General features: G+C 38.4%; 1 protein-coding gene across 1 annotated transcript; it reads right to left on the bottom strand.

Moving 5' to 3' along the window:
• Positions 1-11,893: 11,893 nt before the first annotated feature.
• LOC141542451 (uncharacterized) lies at positions 11,894-22,049 on the bottom strand. The gene is made up of 3 exons (XM_074266861.1): positions 21,805-22,049; positions 20,183-20,232; positions 11,894-13,574 (listed from the first exon to the last, which is right to left on the bottom strand). The coding sequence occupies exons 2-3, from the start codon at positions 20,211-20,213 to the stop codon at positions 11,971-11,973; spliced, it is 1,635 nt and encodes a 544-aa protein (XP_074122962.1). The 5' UTR covers positions 20,214-20,232; positions 21,805-22,049; the 3' UTR covers positions 11,894-11,970.
• Between the last annotated feature and the right edge of the window lie 5,837 nt (positions 22,050-27,886).

Here is a 27,886-nt window from a genome sequence, read left to right as displayed (position 1 = left end):
TAAGGGAATTCCCAAGTGTTTGAGGGTTAAGCTTGATCCCCCAAAGGAGGGAATTATTTGAATAGTCTAAGCAATGAGGATCTGGTGGCAGTCTCGGCTTCACATCAGGGAGTGAGTGTAAGAAGAAACACCTTCTTTCTGGCCACTACAAAGAGAGTTGCCACAAACATTCTTGCACATACAGGTCCCTTTCCCTTCTCTAATACCTCTTTGGGATATAAGCCCAGTAGTAACACTGCTGGTTCAAATGGTATACAAAATTTAATAATTTTTAATAGTTTTTGTTTACTGGATATTTACAAGGGTAATTTTACAACACTGAGAAATGCCAAACCATTTGTTCCAATTTTTCCCCTCCTTCTCACCCCCTTCCAAGATGGCAGGACGGCCAATACATGTTAAATATGTTAGAGTATAAATTAAATTCAACATATGTATACATGACCAAACAGTTGTTTTGCTGAACAAAAAGCATCACACTTTGAAATAGTGTCCATTTAGCCTGTGAAGGAAATCCAAAATGCAGGCAGACAAAATTAGAGGGATTGGAAATGATATGTAGTGGTTCATAATCATTTCCCAGAGTTCTTTCACTGAGTGAAGCTGGTTCAAATCATTACTGCTCTATTGGAACTGATTTGGTTCATCTCCTTCTTGGAGAGGGCCACGTCCATCAGAATGGATTATCATACAGTATAGTTATTAAAGTATATAATAATCTCCTGGTCCTGCTCCTTTCACTCATTTTCAGTTCATGTAAGTCTCTCCAGGCCTTTGTGAAATCATCCTGTTGGTCATTTCTTACAGAACAATAACATTCCATAATATTCATATACCACAATTTATTCAGCCAATCTCCAATTGATGGGCATCCACGTCATTTCCAGTTTCTGGCCACCACAAAGAGGGCTGCCACAAACATTTGTGCACATACAGGTCTCTTTCCATTCTTTAAGATCTCTTTGGGGAACAAAGCCAGTAGCAATGCTGCTGGATCAAAGGGTATGCACAGTTTGATAACTTTTTGAGCATAGTTCCAAATTCCTCTCCAGAATGGCTGGATGTATTCGCTGTTCTACCATCAATGTGTCAGTGTCTTCGTTTTTCCACATCCCCTCCAACATTCTGCATTAGCTTTCCCTATCATTCTAGCCAATCTGACAGGTACACAGTGGTATCTCAGAGTTGTCTCTATTTGCATTTCTCTGAATATTAATGATTTTGAGCATCTTTTCATATGACTAGAAATAGTTTCAATTTCTTTAACCAAGAATTGTCTGTTCATATCAATTGACCATTTATCAATTGGAGATTGGCTTGATTTCTTATAAATTAGAGTCAATTGTCTATAAATTTTGGAAATGAGGCCTTTATCTGAACCTTTGACTGTAAAAATGTTTTCCCAGTTTATTGTTTCCCTTCTAATCTTATCTGCACTGATTTTGTTTGTACAAAAACTTTTTAATTTGATATAATCCAATTGATTTTGTTGTTAATTTTGGGATCAATAATGATCTCTAGTTCTTCTTTGGTCATGAATTCATTCTTCTTCCACAGGTCTGAGAGGAAACTATCCTATGTTCCTCTCAATTATTTATAATCTCCTTCTTTATTCCTAGGTCATAAACCCATTTTGACCTGACCTTGATGTATAATGGTAAGTGTGGATCAATGCCTAGTTTCTGCCACAATAATTTCCAATTTTCCCAGCAATTTTTGTCAAACATTGAGTTCTTATCCCAAAGGCTGGGGTCCTTGGTTTGTCAAACATTACGCTGTTAGAGTTATTAATTATTTTGTCCTTTGGAGCTAACCTATTCCACTGATCAACTAGTCTATTTCTTAGCCAATACCAAATGGTTTTGGAAACCACTGTTTTATTATATAATTTTAGATCTGGTACAGCTAGGCCACCTTCATTTGATTTTGTTTTCATTAATTCATTTTCATTAATTCCCTTGAAATTCGTGACCTTTTGTTTTTCCATATGAACTTTGTTGTTATTCCTCTCTTCCTTCCTCCCTTCCTTCCTCCTCCCTTCCTCCCTCCCTTCCTTCCTTCCTTCCTTCCTTCCTTCCTTCCTTCCTTCCTTCCTTCCTTCCTTCCTTCCTTCCTTCCTTCCTTCCTATGTGAATGAGCCCAGGTGCACATGTCTCAGGGGCTGCAATATGTGAGCACCAAGCTTCAGGAAATTACTTCACCCAAAGGGTGTAGACAGCACTGCTGATCATTGGTTAGCTATTACTTCCTTCTCATTTCATGCAAGGAAGCCAAGACTTTTGCTAGTTAATCCATTCCTTTTTTCTGCCTCAGGACCCCACAGCATGCTGGGCTGCTCAATTGAAGTCCTTAGACCTGTCTTCACAAGGACAGAATAAAAGCTTCCTCTCTGTATCTGGAGATCCAACAATGAAGTCAAGTTGGCTAAGTTCTCAAGTATCCTGTCCCACACAATAGATAGAGGCTTCTCCCCGGTCTCTGACTTCCTGCTCTTTTCAACAATGAGATGATTTGAGTCCAGTTCTGATCTTGTGATGAGGAGAGCCAACTGATAGGCAGAGAGAAGACAGTGGAAAGTGTTTCTGGCTCACTACATAGCATTGTCACTTTTTTTTGATGTTGAATTACACTTTGATTTCTTACTAATTTTTTTTTTTGTTCTGACTTGATTTTTTTTGCAGCAAGATAATTGTATATTTGCCTATATTACATTTAATATACATTTTAATATGGGTATGTAATATATAATATGTTATGGACCAGAACTCTGACCTTGAAACAAAAGATTCTTACAAGGTACTAAGTCCATGCAATTGATAGAGTTAAATAGTTATTTAATTTAGCATGGTTCAGTATGATTGATTTAATCCTACAGGGAGTTGTTTTGGGCCAGAACTTGAAACAAGATACTAAGGGAATTGAGGAGACAATGCTTAAATCAAATTTTGCATTGATTTAATCCTACAACAAACAATGGTTTCCTAGTGCTGTAATGATTGGTATAGAAAATAAGCAAGAAATCTCAGCCAGGGAGATTCAGAGGTTCCGAGACAAGGAGACAGAAGGCTGGAGGCTGAAGGTTGGAGCAGAAACCCTTGGACTCAGATCCATCCCATCTCAAACCACCTTGGTGGCAGGCTCTACTCCTTCCCTTCTCCATTGAGACCAAGACTCTGGAAGGCCCCCAGAAAACTAGCTGAATCCCAAGGGAAGGTGTCAAAAAATGGATTTGGACTTAATACCTGGCTCCAATTTTGGTGATCATTGTACTGAAGCAAAGGCTGCTTCCACAGTCCTTAGGAGAACTGAAACTGAGAACATGACAGTATAACATATATTGGATTCCCTGCTGTCTAGGGGAGGGTGTACTCTTAAGTGTCAGAAGTTCTTGTTGTGATTTATCATACAAGTCTGTGCTGCTTTGTATTTGCCCTTGACCAAGTCCGCTTTAATTCCCCAAGTCCTAACTCTTGGGTTACCTCATTTAGTTTCCAGATGAAAGGTCAGTTAAATCCCCCAACATTAAGCCAACCTGGACGTGGAGCATCTTCTTAGGGAAGCATTGGGAATTGGATTCCATAAAACGCCCCCTGGCAGGACTTCAAAATATTTTTCATAATCTTCCCTTGTAAGTCTGAAAAGGCTTTAGAATAATTGCTAAGGGAGATAATAGTGCCAGAAGACCACCCTGTTTTGCCTATTGCCTCTAAATGACTCCTTTGAGGAAACAAAAGCAGGAAGTGGCAGAAAAGTGTTCTTTGCAACCTCTTCTAGGAAAAGCTGTCAGGAGGAGTCACATTTATTTTTTTTTATTTTAATAATTTTTATTATTATATATATATATATATATATATATATATATATATATATATATATATATATATATATATATATAATATTATCCCTTGTATTCATTTTTCCAAATTATCTCCCCCTCCCTCTATTCCCTCCCCCCGATGACAGGCAATCCCATACATTTTACATGTGTTACAATATAACCTAGATACATGTGTGTAAATACCATTTTCTTGTTGCACAATAAGCATTACATTCCGAAGGTACATGTAACCTGGGCAAAAAGATATTAGTGCAAATAATTTACATTCACTTCCCAGTGTTTCTTTTCTGGGTGTAGCTACCTCTGTCCATCATTGATCGACTGGAAGTGAGTTGGATCTTCTTTATGTTGAAGATTTCCACTTCCATCAGAATACATCCTCATACAGTATTGTTGTTGAAGTGTACAATGATCTTCTGGTTCTGCTCATTTCACTCAGCATCAGTTGATGTAAGTCTCTCCAGGCCTCTCTGTATTCCTCCTGCTGGTCATTTCTTAAAGAGCAATAATATTCCATAACCTTCATATACCATAATTTACCCAACCATTCTCCGACTGATGGACATCCATTCATCTTCCAGTTTCTAGCTACAACAAAAAGAGCTGCCACAAACATTTTGGCACATATATGTCTCTTTCCGCTCTTTAGTATTTCTTTGGGATATAAGCCCAGTAGTAGCACTGCTGGGTCAAAGGGTATGCACAGTTTGATAGCTTTTTGGGCATAGTTCCAAATTGCTCTAAAGAATGGCTGGATTCTTTCACAACTCCACCAGCAATGTATTAGTGTCCCAGTTTCCCCACATCCCCTCCAACATTCATTATTATTTGTTCCTGTCATCTTACCCAATCTGACAGGTGTGTAGTGGTATCTCAGAGTTGTCTTAATTTGCATTTCTCTGATCAGTAGTGATTTGAACACTCTTTCATGTGAGTGGATATAGTTTCAATTTCTTCATCTGAGAATTGTCTGTTCATATCCTTTTCCCATTTATCAATTGGAGAATGGGTCGGTTTCTTATAAATTAGGGTCAGTTCTCTATATATTTTGGAAATGAGACCTTTGTCAGAACCTTTGCTTTTAAAAATATTTTCCCAATTTGTTACTTCCCTTCTAATCTTGTTTGCATTAGTATTATTTGTACAGAAACTTTTTAGTTTGATGTAATTAAAATCTTCTATTTTGTGATCATTAATGATCTTTAGTTCTCCTCTGGTCATAAATTCCTTCCTCCTCCACAAGTCTCTTCCTCTAATCTATTTATTATCTCCCTCTTTATGCCTAAATCATGGACCCATTTTGATCTTATCTTGGTATATGGTGTTAAGTGTGGATCCATATCTAATTTCTGCCATATTAATTTCCAGTTTTCCCAACAGTTTTTTCCAAATAATGAATTTTTATCCCTACTGTTGGTATCTTTGGGTTTGTCAAAGATTAGATTGCTATACATGTACCCTTTTTTGTCCTTTGTATCTAATCTGTTCCACTGATCTACCAGTCTATTTCTTAGCCAATACCAAATGGTTTTGGTGACTGCTGCTATATAATGTAGCTTTAGATCAGGTACACTTAGACCACCTTCCTCTGAGTTTTTTTTTTTTTTTTTCATTAATTCCCTTGCAATTTTCGACCTTTTATTTTTCCATATGAATTTTGTTATTTTTTCTAGGTCATTGAAATAGTTTCTTGGGAGTCTGATTGGCATAGCACTAAATAAATAGATTAGTTTGGGGAGTATTGTCATCTTTATTATTTTCGCTCGGCCTATCCAAGAGCACTGAATGTCTTTCCAATTATTTCAATCTGACTTTATTTTTGTGGCAAGTGTTTTGTAATTTTTCTCATATAATTCCTGACTTTTCTTTGGTAGATGGATTCCCAAATACTTTATACTCTCAACATTTGTTTGGAATGGAATTTCTCTTTGTATCTCTTGCTGTTGCATTTTGTTAGTGATATATAAAAATGCTGAGGATTTTTGTGGATTTATTTTGTATCCTCCCACTTTGCTGAAATTTTGAATTATTTCTAATAGCTTTTTAGCAGAGTCTTTGGGGTTCTCTTGGTATACCATCATGTCATCTGCAGAAAGTGATAGTTTGATTTCCTCATTTCCTACTCTAATTCCTTGAATCTCTTTCTCGGCTCTTATTGCCGAGGCTAGCGTTTCTAGTACTATATTGAATAGTAATGGTGATAGTGGGCAGCCTTGTTTCAGTCTTGATCTTACTGGGAAAGGTTGCAGTTTATTTCAATTGCATTTTATGCTTACTGACTGTCTTAAATATATGCTCCTGATTATTCTAAGGAATCGTCCATTTATTCCTATACTCTCAAGAGTTTTTAGTAGGAATGGATGTAGGATTTTGTCAAATGCTTTTTCTACATCTATTGAGATGATCATATGGTTCTTTTTAATTTGATTATTAATATGGTCAATTATATTAATAGTTTTCCTAATATTAAACCAGCCCTGCATTCCTGGAATAAATCCTACTTGATCATAGTGTATTATCCTGGAGATGATTTTCTGAAGTCTTTTTGCTAATGTCTTATTTAAGATTTTAGCATCAATATTCATTAAGGAAATTGGTTAATAATTTTCTTTCTCAGTTTTCGCTCGACCTGGTTTAGGTATCAGTACCATGTCTGTGTCATAAAAGGAGTTTGGTAGGACTCCTTCATCCCCTATTTTTTCAAATAATTTATATAACATTGGGGCTAATTGTTCTTTAAATGTTTGGTAGAATTCACATGTGAATCCATCTTGTCCTGGGGATTTTTTCCTGGGGAGTTGATTAATAGCTTGTTCTATTTCTTATTCTGAAATGGGACTATTTAAGCAATTTATCTCCTCCTCTGTTAATCTAGGGAGCCTATATTTTTGGAGGAAGTCATCTATTTCGATTAAGTTATCAAATTTATTGGCATAAAGTTGGGCAAAGTAACTCCTTATTATTTCTCTAATTTCCTCTTCATTGGTGGAAATATCCCCCTTTTCATTTATAAGACTAACAATTTGATTTTCCTCTTTCTTTTTTCTGATCAAATTTACCAAAGGTTTATCTCTTTTATTGGCTTTTTCATAAAATCAACTCTTGGTTTTATTTATTAATTCAATAGTTTTTTTTTACTTTCAATGTTATTGATTTCTCCTTTTGATTTTTGTATTTTAAGTTTAATTTTTGGTTGGGGGTTTATAATTTGGTCTTTTTCTAGCCTTTTATGTTGTAAGCCCCAATTCGTTAATCTTCTCTTTCCCTGTTTTCTTCAAATAAGCCTCTGAAGATATAAAATTTCCCCTTATTACTGCTTCAGCTGCATCCCAAAGATTTTCGTATGGTGTTTCATCATTGTCATTATCTTGGGTGAAATTATTGTTTCTATAATTTGCTGTTTCACCCAATCATTCTTAAAGATGAGATTATTCTTTTTCCAATTACTTTTTGGTCTATTTACCCCTAAATTTTTACTGAATGTAGCTTTTATTTCCTTGTGATCTGAGAAGAAGGCATTTATTATTTCTGCCTTCCTACATTTAATTTTGAGATCTTTATGTCCTAATATATGGTCTATTTTTGTATAGGATCCATGAACTGCTGAGAAGAAAGTATATTCCTTTGTATTGCCATTCAGTTTTCTCCAAAGGTCTATCATACCTACTTTTTCTAATGTTCTATTTAATTTTTTAATTTCTTGTTTGTATTGTGGTTTGATTTGTCTAAATCTGAGAGTGCAAGGTTAAGATCTCCCACTATTATAGTTTTACTGTCTATTTCTTCTTGCAATTCTCTTAACTTTTTCTTTACAAAGTTAGATGCTATACCACTTGGTGCATATATGTTTAGTATTGATATGGCTTCATTATTTATGGTACCTTTCACCAGGATATAGTTTCCTTCCTTATCTTTTTTAACTAGATCTACTTCTGCTTTTGCTTGATCTGAGATAAGGATAGCTACCCCTGCTTTCTTAGCTTTACCTGAAGCATAATAGGCTCTGTTCCAACCTTTTATCTTTACTCTGTATGTATCTCCCTGCTTTAAGTGTTTTTCCTGCAGACAACATATTGTAGGGTTCTGATTTTTTGATCCAATCTGCTATCCTTCTCCATTTGATGGGAGCGTTCATCCCATTCACATTTACAGTTAAAATTACTAATTCTGTATTTCCTGCCATCATATTATCCCCAGATTATGCTTTTTCCCTTGACCCCCCTTATCCCCCTCCCCGATATTTAATTTACAGACCCCCCTTGTGACGCACAACCCTCTTTTTTTTTTTTAGTATCCCTCCCCCCTCCCTCCAAGTCCCTTCACTTATTCTCCTTTTCCTTTTCCCTTTTCCTCTCCCCCCTTTTAATGAGGTGAGAGAAAATTCTCTGAAAAACAAATATGTTAATTATTTACTCTTTGAGCCTCTCCTGATGAGAGTAAGATTCACACAATGATTCTCCCCCTCACTAAATTCCCTCAGATATGGTGTATTTTCTATGCCTCTTCCTGGGATGTAGTTTCCCTCTTTTTATCATTCCTTCCCCTTTTTCTGCAACAACCTCCTTCCCTTTACTACACCCCCCTTTTTTTCTTTTATATCAGTAAAATCAAATTATCCTTGAGTACTTTTTATATACCCACAACAGAGTTACAGTTCTCAAGGGTTCTGTGTACCTTTTTCTGTTTCTCTTCAGTCTTGTGGATGTAGATCAATTTTTTTGTTTAAGTCTGGTTTTTTTCTTAGAAACATATAGAATTCCTCTATTTCATTGAATGACCATCTTCTTCCATGGAAAAAGATGCTAAACTTAGCTGGGTAGTTCATTCTTGGTTGCAGTCCTTGATCTTTTGCCTTATGGAATATCAGGTTCCAGGCCCTTCTATCTTTTAATGTGGAGGCAGCCAGATCTTGTGTGACCCTTATTGTGACACCTTGCTATTTAAATTGTTTTTTTCTAGCTGCTTGCAGGATTTTCTCCTTTGTGTGGTAATTCTGCAGCTTAGCCACAAGATTCTGTGGTGTTCTTTTTGTAGGGTCTTTTTCAGAAGGAGTTCAATGAATTCTTTCCACATCTACTTTCCCTTCTGTTTCTATTATCTCTGGTCAGTTCACTTTGATAATTTCCTGTAAAATAGAATCTAGGCTCTTTTTTTGGTCACAGTTCTCTGGAAGTCCAATGATCCGCAGATTATCTCTCCTAGATCTATTTTCCAGGTCTATAGATTTTCCCAGTAAGTATTTGAAGTTGTTCTCCAGCTTCTCATTTTTTTTTTTTTGTTTTGTTTGACTGATTCTTGAGTTCAATGTGAATCATTCATTTCTATTTGTTCCCTCCTGACTTTTAAGGAGTTATTTTCTAATTTCACAGTTTTTAGTTCTTTTTGTAAATGCCCAATTTCGTTTTTAAATGAATTATTTTGCTCTATGAAATTTTTTTCCATTTCCCTAATTTTTTTTTGAGAATTATTTTCTTTTTCCAATTCAGAAATTCTATTTTCTTGAGACTTTTTTATCTTTTCCAATTCAGAAATCCTACTTTCCTGTGATTTTTTAACCTTTTCTAATTCACAAATTTTGTTTCCCTGCATCTCCTGTGAATTTTTTATTTTTTCCAACTCCAATTTCAGGACGTTGTTATTCTCTATCATAGCTTCCCTATCCTTTCCCCATTTTTCCTCAAACTCTCTTAACTTTTTAATAGTCTCTTCTAGGAGAGAGTTATGTGATGGGGGTTAGGAATCGTTCCCCTTTAGGTTGTTGTCTGCTGACTCTCTGCTGTTAACTTCCTCGGGGTTGGATACCCGCTCTTTCTCTGTGTAGAAGGAATCTATAGTTTTTCTGGCTTTTTTGTTCATATTTACAAAATCTTTTGGGGTCTGTCCCTGGGGTAGGAAAGTATTTACTTACTTCTTTACCAGCTTCCTCCCAGACTGGATGGATGCAGCAGCTCTTGCACCTGAGCTAAGATAGAGCTCTGGGAGAGAGTTCCCCACCCTCTCCCTTGAAGTGCCTCACAGGTGACTAGCACTGCTGTGCCCTGAGGGCGCTGTGTTTTAGTGGCTTCCCTGAGGTTGAGATTGAATAGTAAATACGGCACAAAGCCTAGCCTATGCGTCCCGGTGGGGCGTGGATGTCTGCAGCAGGTGAGGTGAAAAGCCCCTGCGCTCAAACTGGAAGTGTCTACCAGAAACCGTGGTCGGTGGTTCAAAGGTTCCGCTTCTCTGGGACTTCCTGGAGCTGAGTTCCACTTCCTCCAGCTAAGCTAGGCAGTGTGTGTTGCCTTGGGCCATATCCACCCACTTCTCAGGTGGGAGCTGAGGCCACACCCCCTAGTGCCTAGATCTACTGAGTCACCCCCAGGGTCCTGGAAAATCTAATCTATCTGAATTTTTAAAGTATTTTAGATTTCTCTTCTGAACTGCTATATTATAAGCAGAGAAGAGCTAACAGCCTGTGCCAGATTCCTTTATCTCAGTGGCTTCTCTGATCCCAGAGCCCTTCCCAGCGCGATAGGCACAGTATGCTAGCACCCAGCCATCTGTGCTGGCCTCTCTTCTTCCTCCCCTGGGGACTGACCTTTCCTGTTGAAACTCCAGATTCTCTTCAGCTGCTAAGTCGTGCTTCCAGTCCTTGTGGTATCTATCAGTCCAGTGCTACTTCTGAGGCTGATTTGTCTAATTGGTTGTGAGGGAGTAAGGACGTTCACAGAGTCGTGTGTTTCTTCTCCGCCATCTTGGCTCCTCCCCCTCCAAAATCAGGAGTCACATTTATGATAGGTTTGTCTATCTCCTCAGTCTTCCTCTGAGTGGGGTTCTTAGCAACCCCCACAGTAACTTCAGTTTGTTGATTCTATTTTAGTCACATTTGATCCTTGCATTTTTCATCTAATCATCAGAGTTGTTTCCTCAAGACAGCAAATAATGAGATCCCACTGATTTGGCAAAGCTGGAATCACCGGATCCCTGATTCTGCCACTCAGCACACCCATCCTCTCTGGTGTCGCTTATATGTCACCCATTGCCCCTCCTCAGTCCGCACCCCACTAGCCCAGGTCAGTAACTTGCCCCTTTTAGGTTGAAACACTTCCAGGAGATGAGATCAGGACTGCTCTTTTTTTGGTCAAAATTTCCAGGTAGTTCATCTCTTCAATTGTCTATTCTCATCTTTCCTGAAGATCTGTCTTTTAAGTTTTATTTCACTTTGTTCAATTTGTTTTCAATTTTTCCAATCTTGTAATTTCTTGGTTATACCACACTTCTATGGCTTCCCATTTCAAATATTCATTTACCAAAACCTTATTTTCATCTGGATACTCCATTCCTCCTTTAGAAGTTTGTTTTCCTTGTTTCATAAGCTTATGGTTTTTCTTAGAAGGATTTTTTTGAGATAATTTTTTCTCAATTTCTTTTGATTTTTACATTCTTTTTTCAGTACTCCATATTTTCTTTGCGTATGCAACCATTACACATTATTCTTTGGGGCAAAAGATTTTTTTACATCCTCTAAAAATGAAATCTCTGATCTTCCCTGTTCCAATAGCATGTTTCAATGGTGGGGGGTTCTTTGCAGGTGCATTTTTAAAAAATAGGAATGAGTGTGAAGCTGCTCTAATTGATGTGTGTGCGGAAAGTTCCTTAAGCTCCCCTTCAATGTCACTCTCTGAGCACGCACCCCAAAGACTCTGTCCAGGAAAGGCAAACGCTTTAAACAGGAAGCCCAAAGCAAAAGCTCCCTTCACATGCAAGGAGCAGCTGCCCACATCGTCCCAGGCCTCTGCATCTGTCCCCATGGGGGCCTGGTTGCTCCACTCCAGGACAATATCCTAAGGCTTACAGTGGCACAGCTGCCCCTCCTGCCATCAAAGTCAGCCCAGCTTCACTCAGGCTTCCAGGACTCAGTCCTCAACTTTAAAAGAAAGTCTTAGAGATGAAAGTCTCTGTGCTTCCTGCTGAGGATACAACCACTTTTAGATTGGCCAGGAGTGCCCACTTGTTTCTGTGGATTTAGCCTGGCGGTGTTGCCACTTTACCGGGCTTCATCCCTACCTCCATGGCTTTTTTTTTCTTTTTTTTTTTTTACAGCTTTCAGACTTATGTGTGAAGGACCCATCTGTGCTATCCCAACTCTAATATTAATGTCTTTCTTTTTGCTCATTTGCAGATTTGTTTCTTTTTCGGGGAGAAATCAGGAGAGCTCGATGAGCTTCTGTTAATCCACCAATCTGTAAATTTTCTAAAAAGGCCCCAAATGCACTATGTTTTCCACAGCCTATCTCCTGGGGCCTTTGCTCAGAGTTCTTGGTGACCAGGCTCGGCGAAGGTTGAGACCGGGGGGACGAGGTTAGCTGGACTTCGACCGACCCCTCCCAGGGGCCACTGGTTTGGGGAGGACATGCTGGAGTAGCAATTTGAGTCCCAGCATTTTCTTCCTGGGTCCAGTTACAGGAAGATTGGAAGATAATTTCACGCAATGCCTTGGACTCACTTGGCAGACCTGGGGATCCTTCTGTGCACTTTTTTATCCCAGTTATAATTACTTTGATGCCACAGAACGGGGTGGCTTCCTGGCCTGAAGCAGCTTCCCCCTGGGGCCAATTAGAGGACCTGTCAGACACAACTGTGGGGAATGTCTTGGATCCAATGGGTGGGCGAGGGTTTACAGTGGTCGTCTTCCTGTTCCGAGGAGCACTGAAACCTTTCACTTGGAGGGCTTCTTGCAGTGGAAGATCTTCATCCTGGAGCCAAACATCACAGGGTTTAGACACAACTTTGTGTGGTGTCTTGGACACATTGGGCAGTGCTGGGGAAACCTTGGCCATCCTCTTCCGAAGTTCACTGACTCCTTTAATGGCACAAGCTCTTATGCCTTCTTCGGCTTGAGGAATTTCTCCCTGGGGCCCCTGGGAAGAGAGTATACTGGAGAATGTATTTGCGACAGTCGGCAGGCCTGGGGATGATTTGGTGCTCCTCTTTCCTAGAGTTCTGACTACTTTGATGGCCCTTACTGGGCTGGCTGCTTGGGGTGGTGGACCTTCGCCCTGAGCCCAATTGAAGGAGGGATCATCGAGATCTCTGGAAGATGTCTCCAATTCACTCAGCAGTGCCGGGAAAACTTTGGCTGTTTTCCTCCAAAGAGAACTGAATTTCTGCATGCCACATTTTGGGGTGGCTGCATGGGTTGGTGGACCTTCTCCCTGGGCCAAATTCAAGGAAGGTCCAGATAGCTCGCTGGGACATAGCTTTGATTCACTCAGAAGTGTCGGGGATACTTTGGCTGTGGTCTTCCAAAAACGACTGATCTTTTTGTTGTCACATTTAGGGGCCGCTTCTTTGGCTGCAGAAGATTCTCCCTGGGACCACACAGATGAACGTTCAAGCCCAGTCTCAGACAATGTTTGGCATTCTGTGGCCAAATGGATTTTGAATGTTCTCTTTGGAACAGCATTGACGGCTTGGCCAGGATAAGCTGGGGTGGCTTTTCGGAGACATTCAGGGGTAACAGGAAGTAATGGTTCCATAACGATTGAAGGAAATAGAATGGTATTGTTAGGAGTGGTGTAAGAAGAACTCCTCACCCAGGATGGGCCCCCAACGTCCTTTGCCTCCATTTTTGGCCTTCCAGGAATGCCGTGCTTTTGGCCCTCAAAGTCCAGCCCTTGCATTCCGTGAGGGGGACCTCGGAAAATCAGCGATTTTGCTTTCCCCAATAGGCTCTTGTGTTGATCCTGGACAAAGTCTGTGAATGAAGAAGGCAGCATATGAGCAAACGGGAAGGAATCAAGAAAGAGACTGTGTGTGGGAAAGAGAGCAATAGCACAGGGAGTATGCCGTACCCATAGTGATAACTGGCCTTTGGAAGACAACTTTTCCCTAGTCAACATGCCCTCCTATATTTCATACTTGGAGGAAGCCCAAGAGACACTTTCCTGCCTTCCAATTTTTGTGGTAACCTCATTATTTGAACAGAGTTGTTTGTATGGAGTCACCTCCTTAGAATGGAAGCTCCTTCAGGCCAGAACCCACCTTGAGCCTTTTTATACACCCAGTGCTTGTTATGGAGCTTGGTGCAGAGTAGATAATCAATGTTTATTGACTGTAACCACCACGTTTTCTATCCTCTTTCTTTGGCTTTGAAACTCTGGATTCTGGTTTCTCACACAGTCAAGTTTTACTAATTGAAAAGCAAAATGATTCTCATGATATCCAAAGTTAAAAAGTGATTGCATTTTTTCTTTTTATAAATACATTTGACATTTTACCGAATTTACATTCAAGAAATTCCTTTTTCATTTTTTTTTTGTTTTCTAACCTTTTTCCTTGATTCCCACCTACGATTAATAAACTGCATTTACAATTATTCAAAACATAGAGAAAAAGCATACATCTTGAGGGGCAGAGCCAAGAGGGTGGAGAAGACACATGTGATATTCTAAACTCCTCCCATACCTCATTACTAATTACCAAATTCAGCTTCCAAAATAGTGCTTGACTAGTTAAATTCCCAAAGATTGGAAGTACAACAACTAACCATCCAAAAAAATCTGTATGATCGCCAGAAAAGGTTTATCCAGAGTGGAGGGAGCAGACCCCCTTAAGCAGGGAGATAGAAGGAGAGGCTAGTCTAGTGAGTGCACCTGGGTGGGTTGGTCTGTATGGCTGGAAAATTTACAAGGAGGACTCTACCACAGGCTGGCTGCTCTGCTTTGGTTGCAAAGCAGTAGAGCAACAGAGGAATTACAGCCAAAGGCTGAGTGTACTCCAAAATAACACCAGAATCTAACTGGATCTGGCTATAAGCACCCAAAACCAGATGTGAGTGACTCAGCACAGATCACAGCACACGTGTGCAGCTGCATTCTGGAGAACAGGGATTTTGTCCGGGGCAGTCACAAATCTGACAGGCAGGGGGTCCCAGGCAGGGAAGCCTCTAACCTGCATGGGGAGGGGATGGGCCAGGGGCAACAGAACTTTCACAGTGCAATTGCCCTCTCCAGGGCTGAGACACTTCCTGTCTGGTACAGGGATCTTCCCAAGGCAACTGCTACTCCCAACTGCAAGGTCCTGCCTAGGGCAGTTACTTTTGCTGCTATGCTTCTAGCCCAGGGTAGTCTCTAATCCAAACTGCAGGGCTTCTAGCAGGGAAGCTCCACAGTTAGGCCTGTGCTACTCAGGGCAGAGACACTTTTAGTGGGGAGCTTTTCCCAGACCACTTCCACAGCTTTCTGCTCTTTGCAGCCTGTTTGAAGGATAGCTATTGTCAATATCTCTCTTCCTGCTCTACAGAGGAAACTGGAAAACCCTTGACCTGAAGGCACATCATAAGGGCTTTAGAACAATGAGTCAAAATAGCAAATGGACCATGGATAGCTTCTATTCAGAAAGAGAGCAGGTTTTCACCTCCAAGGAGACAAATAGCTGACAGGTTCATGACAAAACCCTAAAGGGGGATGTAACCTGTCCCCATCATACAAGGCTCTCCTAGAAGAAATTATAAAAAAACATATTTTAAAAGATAGCTAGAAGGAAACTGGGGAAAGGAAAGAGAAGCTATGCAAGAGAGGAAAGAAAAGGCATATAACTCATTTAAAGAAAAATTTGATAAAGTGGAAAACAAAAGGAACTTCCTGAAATGTGAATTGGAAAAGGTAAAGAACTCCAAGGGAGTGCAAGGAAACAGAATTTATGAATTGGAAAAGGTAAAGAACTGCCAGGAAATAGGATTTGTGCATTCAAAAAAGATAACAGGATTTGTGAATTGAAAAAAACAAAAGAGCATTAACGCAGTAAAATAAATAAATAAATAAATAAAAAAGAAATAATGAAATGGAAAATAATTCCATGGAGCAAAAATAGTCATTTAAAAATTAATTAGAAATATACGTAAAAGTAAAAAATTAAAAAAAAAACTAATGAAAAAAACGCATTAAAAATAAGAACTGAACAAATATAAATGAATGATTCCCTGAGACATCAAGAATCAGTCAAGAAGCACACCTGTCAGATTGCCTAGAATGACAGGGAAATTGACTACAGAATGTTGAAGTGGATGTGGAAAAATTGGGACACTGATATACTGTTGCTGGAATTGTGAATACATCCAGCCATTCTGAAGAGCAATTTGGAACAATGTTCAAAGCATTATCAAACTGTGCAAACCCAGTTATCCAGTGGCATTACTACTGGGGTTATATCCCAAAGAGGTTTTAAAGAAGGGAAAGTGACCTGCACGTGCAAGAATGTTTGTGCCTGCCCTCTTTGTAGTGGCCAGAAACTGGAAACTGAGTGGATACCCAATAATTGGGAATGGCTGAATAAATTGTGGTATATGAATATTATGGAATATTATTATCCTATAAAAAGTGATCAACAGGCTGATTTCAGAAAGGCCTAGAGGGACTTATATGAAAATTTGCTGAGTGAAATGAGCATGACCAGGAGATCATCATAAACTTCAACAATAATACTATATGATGATCAATTTTAATGGATGAGGCCCTCTCCAACAATGAGATGAGCCAAAACAGTTCTAATAGAGCAGTAATGAACTGAACCAGCTACCCTCAGGAAAAAACTCTGGGAGTTGACTATGAAACACTACATAGGATTCCCAATGCCTTTATTTTTGTCTGTTTACATTTTTTACTTCCTTCACAAGTTAATTGTACACTGTTTCAAAGTCCAATCCGTTTTGTGCAGCAAAATAATTGTTTGGATATGTATACATATATTGTATTTAACTTATGCTTTCATGTATGTAACATATATTGGTTTACCTGCTATCTGGAGAAAGGGGTAGGGGGAAGGAGGGGAAAAGTTGAAACAAAAATTTTGCAATTATCAATGCTAGAAAATTACCTAGGCATAATTTTTTTGTAAAAAAAAAATAAAAATAACATTCAAAGAAAAGAATCAGTCAAGCAAAGACAATAAAATAAAAAATAGAAAAAAAATGTGAAATTTCTACTTGGAGAAAAAAAGAACTAAAAAGTATATCTAGGAGAGATAATCTGAGGATTATTGTACTTCCTGAAAATTATGGTAAAATAAAAAGCCGAGATATATATTCTTTAATAAGAAACCATCCAAACAAACAAACAAACAAACAAACAAACAAAAAACAGCCCATAAGTAATAGAATCAGAAGGTAAAATGAGTATTGCAAGAATTCATCAAACACCTTCTGAAATTGAGTTTAAAATAAAAACTCCAAGGAATAGTGTGACTAAATTTCAGAAGTATCAGACTAAAGAAAAAATATTCCAACCAACCAGGAAAAAAAGAACTAAAAAATGTGAATGAAGAAAATAATTCATTAAAAATCAGGACTGAAGTAATAGAAATGAATGATTCATTGCAAAACCAAGAATCAGTCATACAAATCAAAAAAAAATTAAAGCTGGAGAATATCATCAAATACTTACTGGGAAAATCTATAGACCTGAAAAATAGATCTAGGAGAGATAATCTGAGGATCATTGGACTTTCCAAAACCTATGATGAAAAAAAGAGCCTAGATTCTATTTTACAGGAAATCATCAAAGGGATATGTCCAGAAATAACAGAAACAAAAGGGAAAATAGGCGTGGAAAGAATTCATCAAACTCCTTCTGAAAAAGACCCTAAAAAAAGAACTCCATGGAATATTGTGGCTAAGCTGCAGAACTACCAAACTAAGAAAAAATATTGCAAGTACTAGGAAAAAAAAAAAAAACAAAAAAAAAAAATATCAAGGTGCCACAGTACGGGTCATGTGAAATCTGGCTGCCTCCACATTAAAGGATCAAAGGGCCTGGAACCTGATATTCCAAAAGGCAAAAGAACAAGGATTGCCACCAAGAATAAACGACCCAGCTAAGTTTAGCATTTTCTTCCATGGAAGAAGATGGTCATTTAATGAAACAGAGGAATTCCATTTGTTTCTAAGAAAAAACAAAACAAAACAAAACAAAAAACAGACTTTAACAAAAAAATTAATCTACATCCACAAGACTGAAGAGAAACAAAAAAAGAACTCTTGAGAACTGTATCTCTGTTGTGGATATACCAAAAGTCCACATGGGTAATTTGATTTTACTTATATAATATAAAAAAGGGAAGTAGGAAAGGGAATGGCTTAGTATCAGTAAAAGGGGAAGGAGTGATAAAAATAAAGAAACCACATCCCAGGAGAGGCATAAAAATGTACCACATCTGAGGGAATTTAGAGAGGGGAAGAAACATTGTGTGAATCTTCTCTCATCAGAGTAGGCTCAAAGAGGAAATAATTGACATATTTGATTTTCAAAGAATTCTCTCTCACCTCATTGAAAAGGGGAGAGGAAAAGGGAAAAGGAAAAGGGGAATAAGGGAAGGGTACAAGAAATGTGTAGTGACTTAAAATGAGGGGGGAGGGATACTAAAAAGGGAGGGCTGCGCATCACAAGTGGGGTCTATAAATTAAATACTTGGGAAGGGATTCAGGGGGGTCAAGGGGGAAAAAAGCATAATCAGAGGATAATATGATGGCAGGAAATACAGAATTAGGAATTTTAACTGTAAATGTTAATGAGATGAACTCTCCCATTAAACCGAGGCAGATAGCAGACTGGATCAAAAGTTCATCAGAATTTTTTATTTCCTTCACAGGCTAATTGTGCACTATTTCAAAGTCGGATTCTTTGTGTACAGCAAAATAACTGTTTTGCTGTGTATACATATATTGAATTTACCTTATATTTTAACATATTTAACATGTAGTGTTCAACCTGCCATCTGGGGGAAAGGGTGGGCAGAAGGAGGGGAAAAGTAGGAACAATTTGTCAATGCTGAAAAATTATCCATGCATATATCTTGTAAATAAAATCTGTAATAAAAAGCTAACAAAATATAGGTCTCCCATCTTAATGACCAAAAAATTGCCATGAGAAAAATTAAGTGAAAAATAGATATAGAGGGAAATAGAATGCTTTGATCTGTATACAGGAACACTCTATTCTTTTCTGTGAATGGATAGTCTTTTTTGTTTATTTGTTTGATTTTGTTTTTGTTTTTGTTTTTGTTTTTTACCATGCCTCCTTCAGAATAATTAAGGATGGTTGCATTACTGAGAATAATTAAATCATTTTGTGCTGATGATCGAAGAATATTGAGATCTTTTTACATATGGCATGTTTCACTCTGTTCATGGAGGATTTTGTAGGGTTTTTTCTCCCTGTGAATATTCTGCTCATCATTTCCCAGTGAACAAGGAACATCTATCAGGGAAACTTGTTTCAAAAATTGCGTTTACATTTACTATTTCTAATTGCATTTCCAACCCAAATTTATTCTCTCATTTTACACTGTCTCTCCTGCAAAGCAGTTTGCTGCTTATCAGTGACTCTTCCAAAATGACCTCTTCTTTAATCACTCCTCCCTTCTCATGTTGCATTAACCTCCTATTTTCCTGCAAGCTAAGATAAGAGTTTGATATCCCTATTCAGTATTGATGGTGTTTCCTATTTGAAGCAATATTGATGAGAATAAGGTTCACTCAACCAACCTCATGTATCCCTCTTCCCCTCCAACAGAAAAGTTTCTTCTTGACTCTAACTTCCAATGGAAGTTAATTGGCCCCTTTCCCTTTTCTCAGTGCATTCCCATCTCACTGCACTAAATCACTTTTTGAGAAAAGCTGTTATCCCTTCCTCTTCACCTCACACCTCTTATTCTCTGGCCATGTTTACTCCTTCAACTGCCAGAATTACAGCCATGTCCTAGCGACTTACAAGTATCATCCTCCTATGAAGCAATGGAAATAGATACAACTTAAAAACACTCCCAAATATACCGATCGTGCTGCAGTCTCTGTCTTGAACTGTCTTCCCCAACTCGCATGTAATATCTGTTTTTGACCTGGATGCCGAATTGCACCAGAACCCCCAATGTGTCCAAAACAGAATGTGTTCTTTGTCCTGCACCCTCTGCTCTCATATGAAATTCGCTTTTCTGTCATTGAGGTTTGCTGGTTCAGTCATCTGCCACACTTTCCTTTGCTTAGCCCACATACCATCGCTTCACTGAGGCATGTTTTCATAACTTCCTCAAATGCATTTTCCTACAGAGGTTTGCTTTTCTTCACTCCCATAGCTAACAAGCTGGTTACCCTGTCCACCTGTCTCCTAAGCTCTTCTGATAGCTTCAGTGTATCATTGCAATTATGTTTTAGGACATTAGTTTTCTAGACTCTATTGATCTGGCATATTCTAGTGGATGTACTTTTGGTCTTCCCTCTTTCCAGGAAATTCTGGTAGTCTATCTTCCTCATTTAATTCAGTGACTGATGTAAAAAGAAGTATTACTACATGTTGGTTCAAGGATTCTCACCTTGGGGAAATACTCCATTTCTTTTCATCATGTAGAACTGCAAGGATGTCCTGAGGGAAAAGAATGATAACAAATAAATCCTCAGCTTTGTTTCCAATAACTACCCCATCTTCCCGGCTAAAGCAGCAGCTAGCAGTTCAAGAAGGCTCTAATAGCTCATCGGACTCAACCCAGCAGCTTCCTTTCATCGTCCTCTATGTTTTAACAGTAGAGCCAACCTCAACACCTTTGATAAAAATGATACATTCCTCTGGGTCCCAGTCCCTGTTTCTTCCTTTCTCCATCCCTTCTTGCCAGGTTCCTCATATTAAAAGAAATCCAAAGGCAGCAAATGAGGAACTCCATTATAGGACAAGAGAAATAGAAGTTGACACTTTGCAGACAAAGTGTCATTCAGTATAAACTCTCAATCAAATTCATTTGTTTGCTTTGGTGGTTACTTTACACTGCTCAAAGCACAAAATTTCTGAGAATTACAATATTTTTTGATTTCAAAACATCCTATGGACTTGCCAGGCTGACAGACTATTGGCTCCTATCCCTCTTTCTTCTTTCCCTGAAGAGTTCTCTATTTCTGTTCTCAAATCCACAAGCCCTAAGGGCAAACTTCTCATTACAAATTGGATCAGATGGGCCAGACATACAAGTTCGAAGTCCTAACCTACACTTGTACCCTGGATTCACCTTTCTGAACACATTCCGTGACTTGAAGCACACTAGGTCACTAAGAAGTAATGAAACACTGTCTTCCCATATACAGAGAGAAAGGGATTTTCCATACCTTCCCTGGATATCTACAGATACAAAGAAAAATCTTGTCCACCCACTCCCATCGAAAAAATGGAATAGATCGATATTTTGAAATTACAAAGAATGTGTTTTATGACTTTTAAAGATGATTTGGAGAAAGATGGAAGAGGCTCCAGTAGCTTGTCAGAAAAAGTGGAAGAACATTGATACTGCTCTGCTCCAACTCCTCTCTGGCTAAAGGAATCCACAAGTGTTTGGGGTTTAAGCTTGGTCTCCCAAAGGATGGAATTCTTTGAATAGTCTAACCAATAGGATCTGCTGGCAGTCTCGGGTTCACATCAGGAGAGGGTGTAAGAGGAAACACTTTTCGGTCCTTTCACTGTTCTCAACATCTTTTCCCAATATACCATCTCACTTGATCCTTATATCAATCTTGTGAGGAAATGGAGGCAAACAGGGGAACTGTTTTGCCTCAGGGAACTCTCAACTCTGTCTTATACTGAATTTGAAACTCTAGTCATCCTGACTCCCAGGTCCATGTCTCTCTTCTACTCATGAACAAAGGAGCCTCTTCAGGAAAACAAGAAAGTGCCATTTTCTTTGTAGGTGAGTCTCAGATAATTTGAGTTATCTCCTAAGAGACTACACAGGAGGCTTCTCTCTTAGGATCTCAGTTGTATTGAGGACATTGAGGACTGAGGAACAAGTATCTTGTCCATTTCCTGTTGCTTGCACAAGGAAGGTCTCTCACATTAATCTCTAGAACAATGTCTTCCCACAAAATGACACAGCTCCCCCCAAACTACAAACTTCCTCATTCTTCGTCCTACATGTATTCCCACCAGAATGGTCTGCACCAAGGAACTTCTTACCTGTAACAGCTTTTTCAGGATGGGAAATACAAGGAAGCCCCTTAGCTGATGAAATATGAGGTTGTGGAATGAATACACACAAACCTTAACGCTAACCCTCTTTCACTTTCTCCACCTACCCCTGGCTCTGGCGCTCTCTCGCTCTCGCTCTTGCTCTCGCTCTCGCTCTCCCTCTCCCTCTCCTCTCCCTCTCGCACAGAGCACGGTTGTTGAGACTCCTGGCCTTTTATCCTAGTAACACATTGTGAGGTAGTGATGACATCAGATGGAACCATTTTGCTGTTATATCCGTTACCAACCGGAGTATATGTGCACAATCAGCATGCTTCTTCATTACATTGTTTCCTGAACCAAAGACACTCTCCCTGAATTGGGTTTCAAACTGTATTTCCCACAGATTCCCATTCAAACTTCTTCCCAGCTTCCACCTAGAGTGTACCTTTACCAAAGATTGAAAATATTTCTGAACACTAAAATTTTAAATTTCTTGTCTTTCTCGGACTGTCCATTAACAAAGAAAAAATATATTTACATCGGGTGTTCACGGGTAAAGAGAATTGGATTCACTTCTTTCTAAAACATTTTTCATTTGGGTTTCATGTCTTTTCTATTTCTGGTTCAAATCCAGGATAGATATATGTCTTGCATTACTGCACAGGCCACAAACTTGACATCTTCCTCCTTCTCATCTCGTATCTTCTCTAACACTCTTTACCTCCATTCACATGCTTTAGGCAAACTTCTTTTAATTTATTTTTTCATTGGAGTTGTTTATTTTCAAAACATACACAAGGAAATTTTTTTCACTATGGACCCTTGAAAAATCATGTGTTTCAATTCTTCCCACCTTCCCCCCCCCCTCCCTCATGTGGATGGCATGCAATTCAATATATGCTTACCACAGTTAAAGACATGTTAATTCCTATATAGGCATACACATTTATGCGATTATTTTGATGCAAAAGACAAATGAAATTAAAAAAAATAAAAATGGAATAGATAATGAAATTCAAGCAAATCATAACAAAAACTGTGAAAATGTTATGTTGTGATCCACACTCAGTTCCCACAGTCGTCTCTCTTTGTGCAGATGATTGTCATCATGAACAGATCATTGGCTCAGGCCTGAATCATTTCACTGTTGAAAAGAGCCAGGTCCATTAGAATTGACTGTGGTACTGATGTTGCTGCATACTATGGTTTCCTGCTTCTGCTCCTTACCTTTAGCACCAGTTTATCTAAGTCTCTAGGCTTCGCTGACATCACCCTGGTGACTGTCAAAATTCCTTTTTACTCTCACACCTTAGGTAGTCTAGTCTGCCTCTACTGAAATCATTTGGTGACTTCAACTCATCCAATTTGTGAAGGAACTAGTACAGTTGCTGTGAAAGGGCTAATTTCAGCCTCTCTCATTCCCTTAACAATGCCACGAATCAAATGGAAAATAAGATCAGAAAGAGCTTGATCTCCGCCAACACTCCAAACCTCTGTACCCCTACTTGTTCATTTCACACTGAAGCATATACTGTATTGTTATACATCTTCCCTTGCTTTCCTTGATGTTTGATAGTAAAAATATCCTGTTTTCCAATAATATCACCTGTTCCTTTGATCCTCAGTTTCTTCACCTAGAGAATGGGAATGGATACCAACACTTGTATTTATGAAGCATTCTGAGAAAAGCATTCTGTAATCTTTCAAGCTTTATGCAAATGTATTTTCTTTTTATTAATGTGCTTATTTAAAGCACATTATTAGAAGTTTTCAGGTTGATGTCTTAGAATCAGAAGACCTGACTCGAGCTCTTAGTTGAGATACTAACTTTAAAAGCCTGAGTAAAGATTCAAAAGAGACACAATTTGTACAACTCCATTTGCTCAGCTGCAAACTGTGGCTAATAAAGGGTAGCATATGTAAGACTGCTGATAAGAGATAATGAGATGGTAGATGTAGAAATCCTATGAAATCAAATATGAGCTTTGTCTATGATCTCCTTTTTCAGGTATAGATTGCCAGCAAGTTTTCAATAACAAATCCAAAGCCTCAAGTAACTTTAAAAAAGGCAAAACCTCCTTGCTACTCTACAAAATCTTGTAAATTTAGAGTGGGAAGAGGCCTCATTTCATTCGCCCATGCAGGCCAGTGCTGTCGCCTTATTAGAAGCACTTCCTTTATATCTCTTCCATTTCATTTAAGTTATCGAATTTATCGGCATAAAGTTGAGCAAAGTAGCTCCTAACTATTGTTCTAATTTCCTCTTCATTAGTGGTGAGTTCACCCTTTTCATTTTCAAGACGAACAATTTACTTTTTCTCTTTCCTTTTTTTAATCAGGTTTGCTAAGGGTTTGTCTATTTTGTTGGTTTTTTCATAGAACCACGTCTTAGTTTTATTAATTAATTCAATAGTTTTTTTACTTTCAATTTTATTAATGTCACCTTTTATTTTTTGAATTTCAAGTTTTGTGTTTGTCTGGGGGTTTTTAATTTGTTCCTTTTCTAGCAATTCTAGTTGTAAGCCCAATTCGTTGGCCCCCTCTTTCTCTATTTTATGCAAGTAGGCCTGTAGAGATATAAAACTTCCCCTTATTACTGCTTTGGTTGTATCCCACACATTTTGGTACGGTGTCTCTTTATTGTCATTTTCTTGGGTGAAGTTATTAATTATGTCTATGATTTGCTGTTTTACCCAATCACTCTTTAGTATAACATTATGTAGTTTCCAATTATTTTTTGGTCTATTTCCCCCTGGCTTTTTATTGAATGTAATTTTGCTTGCATTGTGGTCTGCAAATTATGCATTTACTATTTCTGCCTTACTGCATTTGATTTTGAGGTTTTTATGCCCTAGCATATGATCAATTTTTGTATAGGTTCATGAATTGCTGAGAAGAAAGTATACTCCTTTCTGTCTCCATTTAGCTTTCGCCAAAGATCTATCATATTAAACTTTTCTAGTATTCTATTTACCTCTTTGACTTCTTTCTTATTTATTTTGTGGTTTGATTTATCTAATTCTGAGAGTTCAAGGTTGAGATCTCCCACTATTATAGTTTTGCTATCTATTTCCTCTTGCAGCTCTCTTAATTTCTCTTTTAAGAATTTAAATGCTGCACCACTTGGTGCATATATGTTTAATACTGATACTGCTTCATTATTGATGCTGCCCTTTAGCAGGATATAATGCCCTTCCTTATCTCTTTTAATTAGATCAATTTTTGTTTTTGCTTGATCTGAGATGAGGCTGGCTATTCCCTACCCTTTTACTTTTAGTTTGAATGTCTCACCTTGTTTCAGGTGTGTTTCCTGTAACCAACATATAGTAGGATTCTGACTTTTAATCCAGTCTGCTAACTGCTTCCTCTTTATGAGGCTGTTTGCCCCATTCAGATTTATGGTTAGAAGGACTAATTCTATATTGCTTGCCATCCTCTTAAGCCCCTGCTTATGCTTTTCCCCTTTCCTTCCCTCTTACCCCCCTACCCAGTATTAAACTTGTGAACACCACTTGCTTTTCACAGCCCTCCCTTTTTAGGATCCCTCCCCCACCTTAAAGTTCCTCCCCTTATTTTACCCCTTATCCTCCAAATGTCTGTATTCCCTTCCCCTTAGTTTACTCCTTCCCTTTCACTTTTCAATGAAGTGGAAGAAGTTTCACCATAAATCGAATATGTCTATTGATACACACTATATTCATCTCCCTCTTTTCTTTCTCTCAGATATAATAGGTTAGCTTTGCCTCTTCATGAGATGTAGTACCACCACTTGACACTTTTTTATGATATAATTTCCTTTCCACCTCTAGTTTCTAAGACAAATTGTACATATGTTCTTTATGTATTTTTTTGGCAGAAGTATAGTTCTCAAGATTTCTTTTTACCTTTTTAGAAATCTCTTGAGTTCTGTATTTGAAGATCCAACCTTTTATGGAGGTCTGGTTTTTTCATCAAAAATAGATGGAATTCATTTATTTCGTTAAATATCCATCTTCTTCCCTGGAAAACGATGCTCATTCTTGCTGGGTAAGTTATTCTTGGCGGCATACCAAGTTCCTTAGCCTTTCAGAATATCATGTTCCAGGCCCTTCATTCTTTTAATGTGGACGCTGCTAGATCCTGGGTTATCCTTATTGTGGATCCTCCATATCTGAATTGCTTTTTTCTAGCAGCTTCCAATATCTTTTCCTTTGTCTGATGGTTCTTGAACTTGGCCACTATATTTCTTGGCATTTTGATTTAAGGATCCCTTTCAGTAGGTGATCGATGAATTGTTTCCAGAACGTCTGGGCAGTTTTCTTTGATAATTTCCTCGAAAATGGTGTCCAAGCTCTTTTTTTCCCCACATTTTTCAGGGAGTCCGATTATTCTCAAATTGTCTCTCCTGGATCTGTTTTCCAGGTCTGTTGTCTTTCTAGTAAGGTACTTGACATTCTTTTCAATTGTTTCATTGCTCTGGTTTTGCTTGACTACCTCTTGGTTTCTCCTTGAGTCATTCTTTTCTACTTGTTCCAGTCTAATTTTCAATGATGTATTTTCTTCACTCACTTTTTTATATCTCTTTGTAATTGTCCAATTGAGTTTTTATCTTCTATGGAATTTTTTTTCCATTTTATTCATTTGATTTTTTAGGGAGCTGTTTTCTTTTTCCAGCTCACTAATCTTGTTTCTCAATGATTTGATTTCTTTATGCACTCTGTCTTTGAATGCATGGGATGACTTCTCCTGGCTCTCTTGCCAAGCTTCCTTTTCCTTTTCCCATTTCTCTTCCAGCTCTCTTGTGAGAGCCTTTTTGATTTCCTCTATGAGATTCTTTTGTATTGAGGAGCAGCTCATATCCCCCTTAGGGGATTCCTCTGGGGACAGTCTGTTTTTAGTCTCCTCAGTGTTTGAAGTCTGCCCTCTCTCCATACAAAAGCTGTCAAAATTTAGAGCCCTTTTGAATTTTTTGTTCATTTTGTCAGAGTAGGAATCGAAAAAAAAAAAAAAAACAAATTGACAAGAGAAACAGGAGGTCTGTTTTGCGGGGATTGGGGCTGGATGGTATCAATGGGCTTCCTCTACAGACCGGGGGTAGGACATCAGAGAGGCACTAACAGAACAGCGATGACTGTACTGAGTCTGTGCTCTGAGGCTCTGAGAAGGCTCTGAGTCAGTCTAGATGGGGGTTGGGGGTGGCCGGTTCTGAGAGACGCTGGCTTTCCGAGATTTTAATCTTCTGCCACTCTTTATAATTACTTTTAATCATTTCTAACTCTTCATGAATGAAAACCTGGAAACAAAGTTGTGTGCCCATAAATTAAGAAATGGTCAAACAATAAAAACAAGGGATTTGGAAAAACATGGAATGATGATGAGAAAATGGGGAGAATGTTTGCTTGAAGAATACATCTTTTTGTGAATATTTTAAAAATGTGTGTATGTATCTATATGTATCTATACATATAGATTATACATCATAAATAAATACATTATATATTTGTTTATAAATTTTCGCATTGTTTAACATGTATGAGACTGTTTGCCATCTACAGGAGGGAGTGGAGAAAGGGAAGGGAAAAGTTGGAACAGAAGTGAGAGCAAGGGACAATGTTGTAAAATTACCCATAAATAAATAAAAATGTCAATAAAAGCTAAAAAAAAAAAAAAAAAAAAAAAAGAACTGGTGGGAGAAGGAATCATCTAAAGAGAGGAGACTGAATGGGATTAGGGGAAGATGTCTCAGAGGCCCTAAGACTTTAAGCCCAAATTTCAGGACATCACATGATCTCTACTCTCATAGGATTGTAAGGCAGAAAAGGTCAGGCCTAAGTTTCATGAAGGAAGGAGACTGCATTGCTGGTCATAGGCCAATTGTTACTTCCTTTTCCAGCCATCCACTGAAACCAAGGCTTTTCCTCTTTTGCCAACCCATCTTTTTGGCCTGGGGACATGATGGGCTGTTTCCTTAGTGTGCTGGGCCCTCACCTTGCAAGCACTGAATCCATGCTTTCTGTTTGTATTTGGAGATGCCTCCGAGTAGCCCATCTGAGTCAGGAAGTCACACTCAGAATCCTAATTTTTTTCTTTGTCCTGGGTTTTTGGCTCA

Source organism: Sminthopsis crassicaudata, chromosome 5, assembly GCF_048593235.1.
Source record: "Sminthopsis crassicaudata isolate SCR6 chromosome 5, ASM4859323v1, whole genome shotgun sequence".
Classification (NCBI taxonomy): Eukaryota; Metazoa; Chordata; class Mammalia; order Dasyuromorphia; family Dasyuridae; genus Sminthopsis; species Sminthopsis crassicaudata.
Note: the sequence above shows the minus strand (reverse complement) of the source record. Positions and strands in the feature narration are given on the sequence as shown.